The sequence below is a fragment of the Aulonocara sp. 'chitande type north' Nkhata Bay genome, linkage group LG17 (assembly GCF_057382095.1).
Source record: "Aulonocara sp. 'chitande type north' Nkhata Bay isolate Kocher_YH1m ecotype deep benthic linkage group LG17, A_spYH_male_GT1.1, whole genome shotgun sequence".
Lineage (NCBI taxonomy): Eukaryota > Metazoa > Chordata > Actinopteri > Cichliformes > Cichlidae > Aulonocara > Aulonocara sp. 'chitande type north' Nkhata Bay.
This window is the reverse complement of record NC_141360.1, coordinates 21,878,316-21,895,649: the sequence shown is the minus strand read 5'-3', so window position 1 is coordinate 21,895,649 and position 17,334 is coordinate 21,878,316. Positions and strand designations below refer to the sequence as shown.

The window sequence follows — 17,334 nt, the reverse complement described above, 5'->3', positions numbered from 1 at the left end:
CTACTGGGGTAAAATATACATCAACCTCAAAAATATGACTTGATTGTAACATGAATACTTTTACAGCCTCCACTTCACCCCACACTTCCCACAGCTCTGGGTCATGTCAAAGAAATTAATAAAGCACGATCATATGTATAATTTTGAGGTAAAATAATTTCATAAAAATAAATTAGCAATTTACTGATCTTTTAACATGTCCTGCTAATGTAGACTGGCCTTTATTTTGAAATTAATAATTTATTCTTGTATTTTTTATTTTTTTTATTTTTTTTACATAAACAGGATTTTTATGGCCCAAACTGCTCAGATTGGATGAGTTTAATGGTTTTATTGTCGTATCAGTGTGTTTGGGGATTTGAATTGAGAAAGTGTCGGCTTCCTAGCCACTAGGGGCGCCATCTGACTAAGTCACAGCCTTTGAGTGGCGAGCGTTGTAAACACTAAGTAGAAGTGGCTCAACTGTCCGGGAAATTGTTGGATTAACGTCGTTGTTGGATATTATTTCATCATAAGTGAATTAGAAATGTGCGTAAATAACAGCTAAACTTTTCTGCGCCAGATTTTAGCGCTCTAACTGCAGCAGAAGTCCGCGTTAGCAAGTTGATAGCATATTGTGGCTAGCAGGCCGCGGAGCCTCGGGGTTTCCTGATCAAGTTGACACGCGTTGAGAAGTAGCGCCGTGGACGCTGCTTTCTAGCAACTCAAGTCCGTCTGCTCAATCCTGGTAAGATAAAACGATCACTCTAAAATAACTCTTTGTGCTTTAACACTAATGCTTTTGGTGGGTTTCTAGTCTGCGTTTTTTTTAAATTACTGTTTAAAGGATATGTAAAAAGTATATTTAAAGCTTCAGCGTTAGCCGTCAATACCGCAGGGAAAATTGGATTTAACTGTTCAGATTGAGACGTTTTTATATCTGATTTATGGTAATGTATTACTAAATTTTGTTTTTGCTTCATGCATAAAGTTATAAGTAGATGTGTTTTTATCCACTGTTAGCAGCCAGCAACTGAGCTCTTTAGTACCTCGTTCTGCAGACAAAACAATAATCGGCCTTTAATTTTAGCTCCTGAAGTCTGCGGTCAGTTTGAAGTATCTGCTCATTAATTTTCCTCCGATGAGTGTGAGATAATATAGTTAGAGGTGATGAAAGGTTCCGGCCGGGCTCTCTCAGATCTGTGTGTGTAAGACACAAACTCAGACAGAGGAGAGTGAGCGGGACATGTCCGGGCAAACCTTCCTGCCTTTCTGAGTTGTCACGGTTTAGCAGCTGACTCACACAGCCGGTCAGCTGTTTGCGGGGAAAAATTACACACTCGAGGGCAAAAGCAAAGCCAAACAAGTACAAAGTGTACTGGCTTCACCTTGGCAGCTCTTTTAGGATCCTTAAAAGACAAGAAGTTTATTTGTATGCAATATCAGATACTAGTGATGTGCTCATAAAAACAGAAGACATGGGGAAGTGGTGCACACAGGAACAACAATAAGATTACTCAGGCTGAAGTAGTGAAAGTAGCACTGTAAGATAATTAGTTTAAGCATTTTGTGTATGTTCACAGTTCAATGCAGATAAAGTTAATAATAATAATCATTCATAAAATAAGGTTAAACATGTTTATTTGCCTCACATTGTTGCATTAATTAGATTATCATAGTTGTGTTAACAATTTGTGTTAAATTTTATTACATGCAGTTTAATTTCTGGGTCTGAAACGGCAAACAAAGCTTTCTTCATAATGTGGTTTTATTCCAGGTGGAAGACTGTGAGGTACAGAGGTCACAGCCACAGCAATGTGTAGACAATGTGAAACAAAATCAATAGATTAGTAATTTAATAGGAAAACGGTGACCACATGCTGTTAGTAAAACAAAAACACCTCAGAAGTTAAATCATTACAAGAAATAAGAGGGTTAATAAAAGCTACATATAGTTCAGTAAAAAAGCATAAAACAATCATCTTTATTTATCTCTGGATTTATTCAACTTAGAAAAAAAGAAAAAACCTGAACAGCCAAAGCCAAAAACAATACAATTGTTTTCATTTTTGATCTGATGGATTTTGTGCTGTTAATGAAATTATGTTGATTTGCTTTAAGATGGCTGAGAATATCTCGTATTCTCAGCAGTTTCTGGTCTGTTTGCTGCTTTAAATCAGAATCAGACACTTTTGTTTATCCAGCGATCTGAAAATGAACATATGCAGACAGCGTTAAGCCAATCCTAAAGCTCAATTTTGATCCCGGTTGGAGGTTTAATTTACCCAAGATTAATGGAGATTATGATCAGATATTTAGCAGTAACCGTCAGATGCATTTTTTTTTCCTTTTTTTTGTCAAATGAGTTGGGTGCAAAGAGCAAACCTGAACCTGGGAATACCACATAATTTGGCCCATACTAATATTTTTATGTCATGTATGTTTTGTTTTTGTTTGCTGATTATTCCTGCAAAAACAAAAAGGAAATCGTTATTAGAAAAATGTGAACTTTAAACTTATGTCCCTGGTGAGCTGGTAAATCAACAGATAAACTTATGGCTGTTTTTTGTTGAGCGTGACTTTTGAGTGCTGCTGTCATGTCTGGCGACCCCGGTGTACTGTGGTCAGGTTGGTCTTCTCCATCTCTGAGCCACTGCCATTTGTAGTTTACAGCTCTGAACTGTGTGGGTGCACTTTAAAATAAAGTCCTGCACCTCTGTGGAAACAGGGCTGTCTGTTTTTGCTTTGTTTTTTTATTTTTACAGTTTCCTATAATCCTATAATTCCTATAATTTATAATCCTTATCTTTATAATCTCTTCTGCTATTTGCACATTCTTTACTGTAAATTCCTAAGTTAATTTGTAAATTTTTGTAGTAAATTGTAAATATTGTAAAACTTTTCTTCTGTCATTTAATGGTCGGGCATTGTACAGCTACAAGCATTTCACCCCCATGTCATACTGTGTATGGTTGTGTGTGTGTGTGACAAATAAAATTTGAATTTGAATTTGAATTCCAGCAAAGTCTCACAGGCTCTCACAGGGTTGTTGGAAAATTTAAAATCCAATCAATAAGTGTCTTTTTACAGTAACCGAAAGAACAAGGTCCAGTCTTAGTCATCATAGTTAACCAGATTTAAACTAAAAAGTTTGAAACCACATTTTTGTTAATCAAAATAAAAACTAGATTTTACAGTGTTTGATTTAAAAGAAAGTCTGAATGGGCCTTTAAGCCAACCTGTCTATGTTACATTATTTAACAGAAGTCTGTGCATTTCAAAAAGCTACATTTAGAAACAACATTTTAAAAAACAGAAGTGTGAAACTAACACTGAAACACAGAAAAATATTTAAAAAAATATATTTTTGAATGTATAATAAAAAATAAACAAGGAAAAAAAGAACTGAAAACCGAAAATTAAACAAAAATAGAAATAGAATAGAAGAACTCTTATTTATGACTTATTTCAATATATTGTCTTTTAGGTCTAATTTTGTGTTTTTGACTTGAGACCAGAAAGAAAAGGTATATGTAAAAAACACTTTTGGTTGGAATAAATAATAAATTGGAGAATTAAGTATTGCGCTGATCTTCCCGGTTTCCTGTGCTCAGATCAAGCAGGTGTTGTGCCCCTGATTTGGCACTGGTTATCTGGCTAAGACTAGTCCTGGTTAGTGAGATAACCAGCACTCTGGTTAGTGTGGTTATGTAACTTTGATAGGATGAGTCAATGCAGACTAGCCCTGGCTTGTCTACAGAAGCTCTATGATTGAATCAGCTGTTCCAGTCCTACAGTACAGCTGAGTCAGGGCATGATAGGCCCCAGTCAGACTAGGCCAGGCCTTTAAACTGGTCTAGTCCTGACATGTCTGAGCAGGTCTATAAGAGGCTGCAGCTCTGCCCTACTCCACTCTTTCTGCACTTTATCTGCCTTTATTTGCACAAGATGAGCTGCTAAAACGGATTTATTTCCCCTGCATATACGTAAGGTAAGGTAAGGACTTCATTTTATTTCTTGAATACTGGAAAACATTTTAGACTTTTAACAGCTGATTAATTAAGCATTAACCTGGTGCTAATGCAAAAAGACTGGATGGTTATTGAGTTGATCTGTCTGTCAGGTGTTGTGTCAGGACTACACGTTTGTGTTGTTAAAAACAAGCAAAGATTCAGTAACTTTTTAAGCAAAACTGACACAAAAGGTTAGTACAAGCTTCTTTGAATGTTTTCTGTAAATATGTGTTTTATATCGGTAAGTAAATTCTGTTAAAGTCTGACAGTGTGATGTTTTTTACATTTTCTTGCTTTATTTGCCTGTTGAAAAATGTTGAAAAGTGACATTATGCTCTGAATGAAAATTTGTGATGCACCGGTTATGAAATCCTGGCTCGGTATCAGTGTGGCTGGGAGCCTGTGCACATATCTGTGGTTATTTATATTCCGGTTGTACATCACAGAAACAAAGAGATCTTCCATAACTTTGATTTTAGAGCTTTTCATCTTAACACCATGTCAGGTCACAACTGATCAGATACTGTAAATATGAGCCACTTACATCAGTAAATGTCCTGTTAATTACAGTCACAGGCAATATCTGCACTGATACCTGTGCTCCTGAGTTTACAGTTGAACTCAGTATTTAGATCAGATTATTGCTCAAAGAGGTTTCTGCCCTCCACAAAAATAAAAATCACCAGGCTTTAGGGCTGTTCGATATAACGATATGAAAACATCTATGGTTTCATGTTACGCTATTGTTTGTTTTGTGGTGTCGCTAAACAAGCTGTTTACGGCTAGGGCTGCTACAAACGATTATTTTGATAGTCGACTAGTCACCGATTATTTTTGCGATTAGTCGACTAATCAGATCATGCATCCATTGGATGTAGAACGTACAGCTTATTGCACCAGCATGCGTCTGCTCTTATATAACTATTATTAGCTTACAGCTTTAAGTGTTTAAGGTATGTGCTAACTAAAACTAAAGACAAGATGATAGTTTATTAAATTTTAATGAAATTTGCAGATTGTTTCTGTGACGTTTAATAAACTCCTTGCTATCTAAAATATAACAGGACACCGGAGTATATTCTCGAGCATCTCACACATCTGATAATCTGTTGTCTGCTTGACGTTTATTCAGCTGTGTAAAAACTATAACTTTAATCTCAGCCAAACTGATTTACTCAGGAACAAATAAAATACTAAAAAAAGCCAAACAATAACATTTTTAAGTTATCTAAGTGACTTATATATCATGTTTAATCTGAGTAGCGAAAGACGGCGGTGGGTTTGAAAACGATTTACCAGGAGTCCGTTGTTCTCACAGGCTCTAGTGAGCCTTGCCCCTGGCTAGCTATCGCGCTAGCTTTTGAAAATATGTGGTGTCTTGATAAACTGAGCAGATATTTGAGGTTTACACAGCTACATTCTCACCTGAAAATATGTTAAACGTTTATTTTGTGACCCAGAAAGAATAATAAGAGTAATATTAAAACTAACTAGCTGCCGTCATTGTTGGAAACTGAGCTGGGCTGCACTATGAATTCTGGGACACAGCTTCTTCTTCTTCGGGATTTAACGGCAGCTGTCATTTTTTGTTTATCAAATAGGGAAATACACAAACTTCGGTCAGGTAGGGTGCCTCAGACTTTCAGGTGAAGATGCACTGATCCATTCCTAGTGTACAAGTACCTTGACTGCAGGTGTTTTCAGTACAGAATTCAAATCCCGTACCAGTCTTAAATGAATAAGCTGAATTTTGTAAATGCACAAATGATTATTTTTTGCTTTGCTGCATCACAGAGTAATGAATCTAATAATCAGAGGACAGATTTCAATAGATTGGCCATATTGATCTGCTTTTTCCATTACTGATATCTGATTCAAGTATCAGCTCGACACGTGAGTGGTTTCTTCAGTTAAATGATCCACAGTTGGAGGCTCAGCAGCCCTCGTCCAGGGCCGAGGTTTTTCCTCCAGATGTGTTTTTGTGTAAGCAAAATAAAAACACAGAAAAGGAACCGGCTGCTCTCAGTCAACACCAGGCGGTCGGCATGCTCTGTATATTTTAGATATTTTATTGTTTACTCTATTTAATTTGTAAAATATGTGTACACACACACACACACACACACGTACACATTTAGTATTCACATTCAGTAATATGCATACACTCTTATATTCATATAATTCTCAGATTTAGCCGTTCTTATATTTTGCTTGTTCTTATGTTATTATACTTTTGCACACCTCTGTTGCTTGTGAAGCTCACACACAAGAATTTCACTCACATGTACTGTACCAGTGTACCTGCACATGTGATGTGACAATAAAAGTGATTTGATTTGCTTTAAACAAACCTGCATCATCTTAAAAGGTTAAATTAACTTTTTAAACCAGGCAGATTAAACACAGACGAAGAAGATGATAATATTTATACAGTAAGCCTGGGATTATACTTTCTGTATCCGGGTTTATATTGCAGTGCCGCAGATGGAGGGGGAGGACTTCAAAGAAATATAACTAATGCTAATGATGAATGCCTAATCTGTCTTACGCTGTGAAAAAGATTTACTTTAGGAGCGCTTTTTCCAAATCTATTATGTTTAAAAAATACTGTACTGGTTTATGTAATCTGTCATAATCTGCTGTGTGTTGGCGTGCAGGGACAATCAGCTTCACCATGTCAGCCGACAGTGATACCAACACCTGGACCACGGAGGACGACAACAAACTGGTGAGGGCGGCAAGTTCCCGACTTCTTCATGTGCTCGTAACTCTTCACTGACTGTGTGACTTAACGTTTTCCTCTCTGTGTGTGTTCAGGTGAGACCAAAGGTAGAGTTCTGCTCTTTGCTGCAGCACGCTGGAGCCACTAAAGATGTTTTCACCATGAAGGAGGTACAGCATTTCCATTTACTGCTCCACATTTCACCGGGAGCTTTGAGACAGTCTTTTTGTTGGCTTTGATGTGTGAGGGGTGTCGTCAGGTGGTGTTAGGACTGTTACCGGACTTGCATTCACAGACAGCAATGAATGAATGAACCCAGAACTTCCTTTACTACCACTGCCCCCTCCTGCCTAAAACACCTGCCTCATACTGCATTTGCACACTTTATGATGAAACATTGCCACCTTGTGGTGAAGTTTGTAGTCATACGTTGCAGATAGTGCGTGAGATTAAATATGCTTTTTCTGTCCAAAAATCTGCTATCACGGCAGCCAAAACATTAGACACAGCTGTAATAAAATCGGCTCAGTAAAGTAGAATGCAGGATGAGCTCAGCAAAGTAAAAATTATAAAATGTGATATATATTGTCTCTGGTGGTGTTACAATTACATATTTAAAAATCGTTATCAGAAACGTGCATGTCATCTTTATTCGGCCAAGTTTGTGCACACTTACAAGATATTTGAGTCCAGTTCACTTTGCTCTTTGGCATGCAAAAAAAGAAAAATGTTTTAAAAAAAGGCAGGATGTAACGAAAGACAGAATAAAAAAGCAAGTTGCAGAAAGTCTTAAGAAACTTTACAAACTATAAGTGGAAAACTATTTTAAGTGTTTGATTGTTCTTTTTGCTTTCGTACAGCTAAACAGGAAGCAATTTGCTCATCGCGCGTCAATAGCGGATGTTCCAGGCTCTGGTTGCCTAGGTAACCCCTTTATTGTATTTACTACACTGAACTGCGCTCTTATTCGCTTCAGTTGCTTCTCTGAAAGGTTAGAAAAGTCTGAAGGCTAGCGTGGGACCCGCCCACCCCGAGTTGCCGGAGGTGATTTCGCACGCTGTCGTTGCTGTCATTGACATTTGTGGTACTCTGTTGACACGTCACTGCTGGTTGCCCCTGAAAGTTTCAGACTCTGCCGTTATTGCTGATATCGTGATTGTGACCAAGCTGCTCTTTTCCATGGTACACTGGTGTGATCGAGCTGCGTGGTAGCTGGAAATTACTGGTCACTGCGAAGATCTATTACCAATGCAGGAAAAATGGTGTTTTGGCCTTTTAATGAAGACGGCGTGAAAAAAGGAGAACTTTGAGACTCACCCCAGCTCTCCTTTAGTTCATCCTCCTGATTTTTCCAGGATTCCCTATTCGACTCCTTTTCCCTCTCAGTCTCATGTCTGCAGTGCTTCCCACATATAGACACTTTTTAATTTCTGGGCAGTCCCCCTGCCCGTGGTCTTTTATTTTGAAGGTTAAATCCTTGTCATTTGCATCCCACTCTTATGCCAATCTTCAGTGTCATTTTGATTTTCTCTTTTGCAGTTCACAAACCTTAGCTCCACCATCGTGGAATCCAAATGGGGGCAGTGGTCTTCGTTGTGTTAAGCTCTATAAACAGACCCTGCGGTTGTATTATTTTTTTGCACCGTTATTTATTTATACATTGTTTTGTTTTCTTTGTGAGCTCATCATCTGTGACTTGGATTTCTTTTTTCTCATTTGTTGCTGCAGCTTAGATGTTGAGAAGAAAACGCCCACTAACAAAAGCTACAAGCAGCCCATATTATTAGGATTTTTCATGCATATTAACGATTTTTGGTGCGTTTAAAAAGGAAATAAAATTTGTTTTGGAAAATACTTTACTAATAAATTCCATGTTTGCTCATCAAAAGCTCCAAAACCAACAGGAACATGCAGAGTTTCCAGTTTTGAGGCAAGATAAACGCTGTAATTATATGTGTGATCAACAAAGAACACCTGAACAGTATTTTCTGGATGTAGAGAAAAGAGAAGAAACTCAGCTTATCCTTTTTCAGAGTGCATAACTTCAGCTAATCTGACTGCAGTCTTGTAATGGTGGTAAAATTGCTGATGTTTAAAAACCACAATAACAAAACACCCAAACATAATAATTAGCCTGTGCATCCTACAATCATCCCACGATGTATCTCTGTGTTTTTGCAGGTAATGTTCTACCTGGGTCAGTACATCATCCAGAAGCAGCTGTACGACCAGAAGCAGCAACACATCGTCCACTGCGCCCAGGATGCTCTGGGCCGTGTGCTGGGAGTCGACAGCTTCTCCGTGAAAGAGCCGCGGTGAGTGAGTGGTAGAGGATGAAGCTTTTGGTCCTTCAGACTCACTAAAAGGAAAAAAAAAACCCTTTAAATAAAATATGTGATGTTTTCTTGTTTCAGGGTTCTGTTTGCAATGATCACCAAGAACCTGGTGGCTGTCAGGAGTCCAGGTAGGAATCGCATTTTGCACACGAGGCACATTATTAAATACAGCTACACCTTTGTGGTCCGAAAATATCCAGTCTTACATCCCCTGAAGTGCCCACAGGTGGAAAGCCAAGGGGCTAAAATTGAGCTGTTTTGGTTCTGTGTAAACACCAATTGACTCCAAATTAACTTGTTTTTCTGACTTTTGGGGAAGAAATGTTAGACCTCCACCTGCTTTTCCTTCAGGAGGATAAAGGCATACTTTCTAAATATTGAGGGTGTGTGTGTTTGTGTATATATAGATGATATCCTGCTGGTCTGACTCTGACAAACACTCTCTTTAGAATCAACAACAAGTCTGAGTGAGCCGCACAGCAGCAGCCAGACAGACAGAAGGACGGAGGTAAGACGCACACCATGTTTGGATTCTCTACGTCTATTGTGTTTTTGCCAGATAAACCTTCGGTATTTCTAGCCCGGGTTTGTTCCTTCACATTTACGTAAATTCAGCTTCCTTTCCCTCGCTGTGAGCGCAGCATTTAAGAAGTTTAGAATAAACTCGAAGTAAAGTTTCACCTTGTGCTATTCACACAGGCTATTTTGGACCATTTTACAAGCTCCAACCTCTGAACCATTCCAGCTTACGAGAGAATTACTTCCAGGTGCACTCAACTCCAGTTATGAGTCCACCTAAGAAGCAAAAACACTGCTGCAGTCTTCACTGAGGAATATATTTACCGACACTTTCACAGACTTCCTTCTGAATTACAGAAAGAAACATTCTACTCTTGCCTGAGCACTCAAAACGCTATTATAGTGAATTCCTGATTGAGTTGGAAACTCAGATTTCCAACTCAGAAAGTAAAAGCAGTCCCAGTAACCCCAGCTTAACAATCCAAGAGGGTGGCGGTGAACGTAAAGAGCAGGCAAACTGTAAAACTTTGAATTTGTGCTGCTGCTGTTTGTGGCTAAATAATCCAAACGCACACTTTAACCACGAACGAGCTGCAGCAGAATTTTTACAGACAAAAAAACACCAAAAACCAACAAACAAAGTGTTTTGCTGTATTATTAGTTAACTCAATTGTGTCATTAGAACACAAGCCACGTTATCCTATTAACACACATACTCAGACACATCTGGCTGCACACCAGGAGGCTCCAGTCTTTCCTTCTTGCCTTTGTGTGACTTTTTTGTTTTGTGTTTGGGAGAAATTGAACCTTTTGGGGATGATGATCATAAACAAATCTAATGTGTATGATCTAATTTAAAAGTCACATGGAATTTGGTGATTATTCTATGGCCCAACAAGAGTTTAAAAGTTTGAAAATCAGCTCAAAAACGTGTTTGTGCTTTCAGGCGGCAGAAACAGAAGGTTGCTCTTCATCGCCTGACAGGAGGAGGAGAAGGAGGAGGAGAAGGTGGAGCTGCAGGAGCAATGAGCCAGGTGAGTTTCTCCTCAAGATGTACCAGCACTAACTCCACCACCATTTCATTCAAGGTGTTTAACTGTTTAACCAAACTCCGCCCACCTTTTGTCTGCAGGTCCCTCACACAGTGTAGACGAGGGGGATGTTGAAGAAGACTCGGAGGAGGAGGAGGAAGAGGGAGGCACGAAAAGGAGACGGTCTGACAGCTACTCGCTGACGTTCGACGACAGCCTGTCCTGGTGTGTGATTGGAGGACTTGGGAGCGGGCGAGAAAGACACAGCAGCCAATCATCTGACTCGCACAGCACAGTGAGCATGACGCACAATCAGTGGTTTATTGAGCCTGTGTTGATGTATAATGTGGAATGTGGACTCTGTGTGTGTTTAGTCTGGGAGGTCAGAGGTCACGGACGCAGCGTCAGACTCTGACAGCGACAACTTCAGTGTTGAATTTGAAGTCGAGTCCATAGATTCAGATGATTACAATGAAGATGATGCTTCTCTCTCTGCTGATGATCAGGTAAGAACCACTTAATAGACCGAGCTGGCCATTAAACATCTACCTTGGCTCGACAACGATACTAATAGCCATCTTGTCTGTGTGCTGCAGGTATATGAGGTCACAATCTTCGAAGCAGATGACGATGACTCCTTTGATGAAGACACAGAGATTACTGAAGCTGTGAGTTGCTGCACAAACACACAGATGACACAAAGCCACACACTTACGCAAGTTGTTCAGGTGTAATGGAGTGTTTTCCTCTCAGGATTACTGGCGCTGTGCGAAATGCGATGAGTTGAACCCTCCTCTGCCCAGAAACTGCCTCCGCTGCTGGGATCTGCGCCAGGATTGGCTACCTGATGTGTCCGTCAACTGTGCCTCCTCCAGCCCTAAAGCCCTGCCCACAAAGCCGACCAACCTATCAGCTGCCAAAGAACCTCCAGGTAAATCTTATCATGACTACAGAGACCAAAGTAGTTTGTTTTTAGAGTAATGCTGTCAAAAAGGTGCAAACGAAAGAAGGGGGACACAGACGTTTCAAAAGTCAATCAAGTTTGGACTCCTTCATTTAACATACCCCCCCAAAAAAACAAAAACCAAAAAAAGCACAGAGCCGGTGTTTTCAAATAACAAAGGGAAATCTCCAGTGAATCAAAGACGAGTGTAAAGGTTAGAAAAAACATCATTGTGAAGTTTGCGGACGACACTACAGTGGTGGGTCTTATCACCAACGGTGATGAGAGGGCTTACAGGGAGGAGGTCAGCGCCCTGACCCACTGGTGTCAAGACAACCATCTCACCCTCAACGTCGCAAAGACAAAGGAGTTGATAGTGGACTTCCGGAGGTGCAGAGAAGTACACACCCCCATCACCATCAACGGCGCTGCTGTGGAGAGAGTGAGCAGCTTCCGGTTCCTTGGCGTACATCTGGCTGAGGATCTTACGTGGTCAGTACACACAAACAAAACAGTGAAGAAGGCGCAGCAGCGCCTCTTCTTTCTCAGGAGACTGAAAAGATTCGGCATGAGCCCCCGCATCCTCAGGACCTTCTATCGCTGTGCCATTGAGAGCATCCTCACTGGATGCATCACCACCTGGTATGGCAACAGCACCGCCTACAACTGCAAAGCTCTCCAGCGAGTAGTGCGGTGCTCTGAACGGATAATTGGAGGTGAGCTTCCCTCCCTCCAAGACATCTACAGGAAGCGGTGCCTGAGGAAAGCGGGGAGGATCATCAAGGACTCCAGTCACCCCAGCCATAAACTGTTCAGACTGCTTCCATCAGGAAGGAGGTTCTGCAGCATCCGGTCCCGTACCAGCAGACTGAGAGACAGCTTCTTCCATCAGGCCATCAGACTGCTGAACACGTCATAGACACCTCAGCTTCACTACTGGAACTTCAACATTATGCACTCCACACTGTATATAAATGCCACTTGTTTTGCACATATTCAACTCTGTATATTTTATATATTTTATTATTATTATTTTATTTTAGTTTTTTACTATTTAATTTGTAAAAATGTGTGTATACACACACACACACACACACACACACACACACACACACACACACACACACACACACACGTAGGAAAATATTTAGTATACACATCCAGAAATGCATACACTATTATATATTGTACATATATTTATTAGTTTCAGGTTGGCCATTCTTGTATTTTGCTCGTTTGTGTTGTTGTGTTTGCACATCTCTGTTGCTTGTGGGGCTCGCACACAAGAATTTCACTCGCATGTGCTGTGCCAGTGTGCCTGCACATGTGATGTGACAATAAAAAGTGATTTGATTTGATTTGATTTGAAAACCCCCAGAATATCTTCAGTCTATAAAACCAGGTCAGATGTCCCTGTGTGCCAATGTCAACACACCTGTGCAGAATTACACATCACTCAGATTATTTCATATTAGTCAGACACAGCCTACCTAAAACCACTGGTGATGATTGTCTACATCAGAATACCGAAGCGACAATTTAGAAAACCAATCATTAGGCAGAGAGGAAAAAGAGACAAGCTGCTGCTGTACACCTCATCTCAGATCTATGTAGCTGATACTCGATTTTTGATGCACATCCCTATCTGCACACACTTTCTAATGAATAGCCAATCACAAAATGAATGTAGAAATCATTTTCAAGTCTCTTATTATTATTATTATAATTAGTAGTAGTAGTATTAGAAATCGAATAATTTAATTAAAAACGCTCTAGAAGAGCACAGAGATGTTCAGGTGAGAACCTGCAGGTGCTGACTGGCTCACTTTTTCCTCAAGTGGCCACTAGAGGAACTGCAGCTTGCTGTCAGTTTTATCTTCGGTGACAGACAAGCTGCTAATCGATTGATTGATTTGTGTCCTGCAGGTTCTGACATGGAGGAGAACGGAGTCGATGTTCCAGATGGGAAAAGATTAAAAACTCCTCCTCTGCACTCACAGTGTGCGTCCGACTCCACCTGCTCCTCCGCCGCTGCTGACTCCGCCTCCCAGGATCTCCTCTCATGCTCCCAGCCTTCCTCCTCCTATTCACAGGAGAAGCTCTGGACTCCCGAATCCCAGCCCTCCTCTTCCTCACACTCATCCTCCATTGATTCTCAGGAGCTTCTCCCACCTTCCCCAGCTCCAGCTGCAGCTCCAGCTGCTCCTCCTACCATGCAAGTCCCCGATATGGAGCGCAGCGTTTCGGCGGAGTGGCGTCTGCCGGACTCGTGCCTGGACCCCTGCCTCATCTGTCAGTCGCGACCAAAGAATGGCTGCATCGTGCACGGACGGACCGGACACCTTATGTCCTGCTACGTCTGCGCCAGGAAGCTGAAGAAGAGGAACAAACTGTGCCCAGTCTGCAGGCTGCCCATCCAGTCTGTCATCCTCACCTACCTCAGCTGAGACCACGCCCTTGCCCCCACACACCGCCCATTCATGTGAGCATTCACAGCTGGTGTTCTCACATGTGGACTTCCACAAACTTCAGAATAACTGCAGATACTTTGACTAAATCCCAAATAAAATAAACTTTCAGTTCTCGGGCACATGCGGGCACTTTCTTCAAAACTGAGAAGATTTTCTTGAAAAAGTTAATAATTCTGCTATTTGAACTGTTTCTCTGACCTTGAACCTCTGGAATGAGCCCGTCAAGGGTCTGTCGGGTAACGCCAAGCTTCCCTTTGCTTCGGGTTTCTCTTCTTTTTTTTTTTTTTTTTTTAAATGGTTGGTATCGTTTCTTCTGTTTTGCTTTCTGTATTTTGGCGCAGCTTACATAAACACTCATCTTCACTGGTCAATCTCAGGTCCACGCCCTCTAAAGCTCCACCATCATTATGAAAGTCCTACAAACAGAAGCCCCCAGAATTTCATATGAACAGCAGTGGAAAAAGACCAGAATATTAGATCTGAGATTTTTCTTTTTCCTGCTGCATTTTAAAGACTTTTTATTTAAAAATAGTTTAGAACCTCACAAAATTAACTAAATCTATAAATATTGGTGAATATTAAGAAACACAGCTATGACTTTATTCTCAAAACACCTGTGTGTGATGTTAAAGAGATGCCACCTTAAACCAAGGCTGAGTTCTACCTTAATGTAATACCATTTCGCACCACAAGATGGTGCATGAGTAAATGTAAACTTCATTTAATGGCAGCATATATTGAAAAATGGAAGTAATGCTAAAATGAATGAAGAAACTGCTGGTGGTGAAAACTAAATTTGGCAGAGGCTATTTCTGAAAAGTTTTAGAAATTTTCTTCACTAAATCAATCAGAAAACAGATGGAGGTGGAGCTCAAATGTGAGAAGTTGTAACTTGTTGAATGTTTTTGTGTCACCTTGAAATTTGATGGAAACATCTCCACAGCTAGCTTTCAGACATTTTGTAGATCTTTGAGGTTTTTTAAGAAGACATTTTAAAAAATGAGAGATTTTTGTTGTCAGTTATTTTGAGGCTTAAACCACATTTAGTGTTCTGGTGTGGACAGGTGTGGCGCTCTGTGGCAAAGAGAGATATTTTTAGAATGTGTTAATTATATTTTGTATGATGCAAACTTTAGAAGCATCGGCCGCGTCTTGTAAATGGCACTCGACCCTGAATCATTTCTGCGCCAGCTCTCTGTCGCCTCCGCCAAGCTCGCTCGCTCCTGGATCGCCTCGTTCTGCATCTCAGCTTCTCCCTTGAGATGAGGTCACCTTAACCGGATTAAAAACCCAAAGGGCTCTGACGCTGCATGGTGCATGACGCTGCCGACATCTGAAAGTGTCCGGGGGTGCTAACATCGAGCAGTGCTTTATTTTAGCGGCATTTAATTTCTGACCCTTTTTTGGGAAGTGTCATTGAAAGGAACCCAAATTCATTTTCATGCATATATTTAACTACTGGAAATTTCTTTGACATGTTTTCAGGTTTTTCTGGAAATTTCTTTGAAAGTTGTTTAATTATTGAGAAATTATTGCCGTTAAAATGGAGTGTTGAACATCTTTGATATTTATTTATTTAAAATACTCAAGTTTATTTAAGAAATGTTTCTGAAAGCTTTTTTTGGATAATAAGATAAATTTAATGTTTCCTGTGAAACTAAATAAAGTTTTACTTCTCTAACCACGGGTCTGTCATTTATTTACATTACAAACACACATATTTTAAGTTTGGAAATACAATTCCCAACAATCTTCACACCTTTTGTATCGGGTGAGAAATATAACCGTGTCCTAAGGATTGGTAATTACCACAAGGTAAAGCACGTGAATTTTTGCTATTAACGCTACGTCCACACTAATGCTTTTTCGTATGAAAACGCATCGTTTCTCTCCGTTTTGGCCTACCGTCCACAGTGTAGCGATGTGTCGGTCGCGAACAAAACGGCTCTTAGAGCCGGGTCTTTGACGTGAACGACGCGATCCGGGTCCTCATTGCAAACCGTGGGTTTGGTGTTTTTTTTGTTTTGTTTTTTCTTTCTCTCACCCTCTCTCACACTTTTTTTCTGCTTCACTCCGCATGCGAGCCTTGTGCTTTGCGCTGGGATGAGGAGAAAGGGGCGGTAGTTACACTCAGTAGCACAGGAACAGAGCAGGAGGGAGAGACAGAGAAAGAGCCAGGGACAACATTACATTAGAAAGGTATAGTAATCATCCACAACTATTTTCAGTTGTGGATGATAAAGGATTCAGAAAGTTTATTCATGCAGGCCCATATAACAGAGAATATGCATCTTCTTTTTGTTTTCATATTTTAATTTATATTTAATTGTGTTGTGGTTTGCAGTGTTTTGTGTTGTTTCACTTTAAATTTGTTTAAAAGGAAAAAGCTGAAAATTTAAATAGTTAAAAGTTGAAATGGGTTTGAATGAAATTGTTTTTTGTATTATATGATTTATTTATTACATTTTATGTGGAGTGAATAAATAAATGTCTATTTATGGTGGACCCTAGAGACAAAGCACGTACAAACTTCAAAACACGTACAAACCCTGAAGCACGTAAAAACTCCAAAACAGGTACAAAAGACAACAGAAGTGCTCCAGGATGCTAGGCGCAGTGTTGAGCTTTTGTTAGTGGCGACACAAGCCAGCAAGTACCAACGACCGTATTTGGTGTGTGGTAGTAACAGGTAAATTAACTTTTTTTTTTTTTTTAATTATTTGAATATATATGAGTGCCTGTGTATAAATACACAAACAATACACACATGCTTTCAATTGTGTAATTTAAGTGATCTAGGTAGCTCTGTTTTGAAGTTCAGTTAACGCTAGAAATGTTTTGGAGTTTGTACGTGCTTTGTCTCGAGGGGCCACCGCTTATATTTATATATAAACATATATAAATAAAACCACTTTTTTTACATTAGTAATTCGTTTTGTGCATAATTTTATATTATTGTTAATAATAAATTAATTAAAGCAGCAAAACAATCTGAAGAGCCGGTTCGGACCCGAAAGAGCCGGCTCTTTTTAATGAGTCAAGCTGAAAGATCCGGTTCTCTAAAAAGAGCCGGAAATCCCATCACTACCACACTGGGACGGCGTTTTCAAAACGCTCTTATGCGCAGTGTGGGCAGCGAAAACAGACATTTGAAAACGATGACGCATGTTAGTCATGTGATGCAGTCATGTGACCAATTAAACAAAGAGAGTGGAGGGCATTATACAGCAGTTGGGTTTTTTTGCTCTCAATTTTGACAGCCCTATTAAAGGTTAATATCAGTCTGTACATGCTCCAGATAGCTTTTCTTCAAATTCTTT

General features: G+C 40.0%; 1 protein-coding gene across 5 annotated transcripts; it reads left to right on the top strand.

Moving 5' to 3' along the window:
- Positions 1–375: 375 nt before the first annotated feature.
- On the top strand, positions 376–16,859 carry mdm2 (MDM2 proto-oncogene). 5 transcript variants are annotated; one of them, XM_086268360.1, is made up of 12 exons: positions 376–727; positions 6,650–6,720; positions 6,810–6,884; positions 8,896–9,029; positions 9,129–9,178; positions 9,500–9,558; positions 10,516–10,603; positions 10,702–10,895; positions 10,975–11,106; positions 11,197–11,268; positions 11,354–11,531; positions 13,470–16,858. In XM_086268360.1, the coding sequence occupies exons 2-12, from the start codon at positions 6,667–6,669 to the stop codon at positions 13,988–13,990; spliced, it is 1,557 nt and encodes a 518-aa protein (XP_086124486.1). In that variant the 5' UTR covers positions 376–727; positions 6,650–6,666; the 3' UTR covers positions 13,991–16,858. The 5 variants fall into 5 exon arrangements, with proteins under 5 accessions (XP_086124486.1, XP_086124488.1, XP_086124489.1 ...); XM_086268362.1 differs by lacking the exon at positions 376–727 and adding an exon at positions 734–3,970 and having other exon boundaries at positions 13,470–16,859; XM_086268363.1 differs by lacking the exon at positions 376–727 and adding an exon at positions 734–3,975 and having other exon boundaries at positions 13,470–16,859.
- Positions 16,860–17,334: the final 475 nt, after the last annotated feature.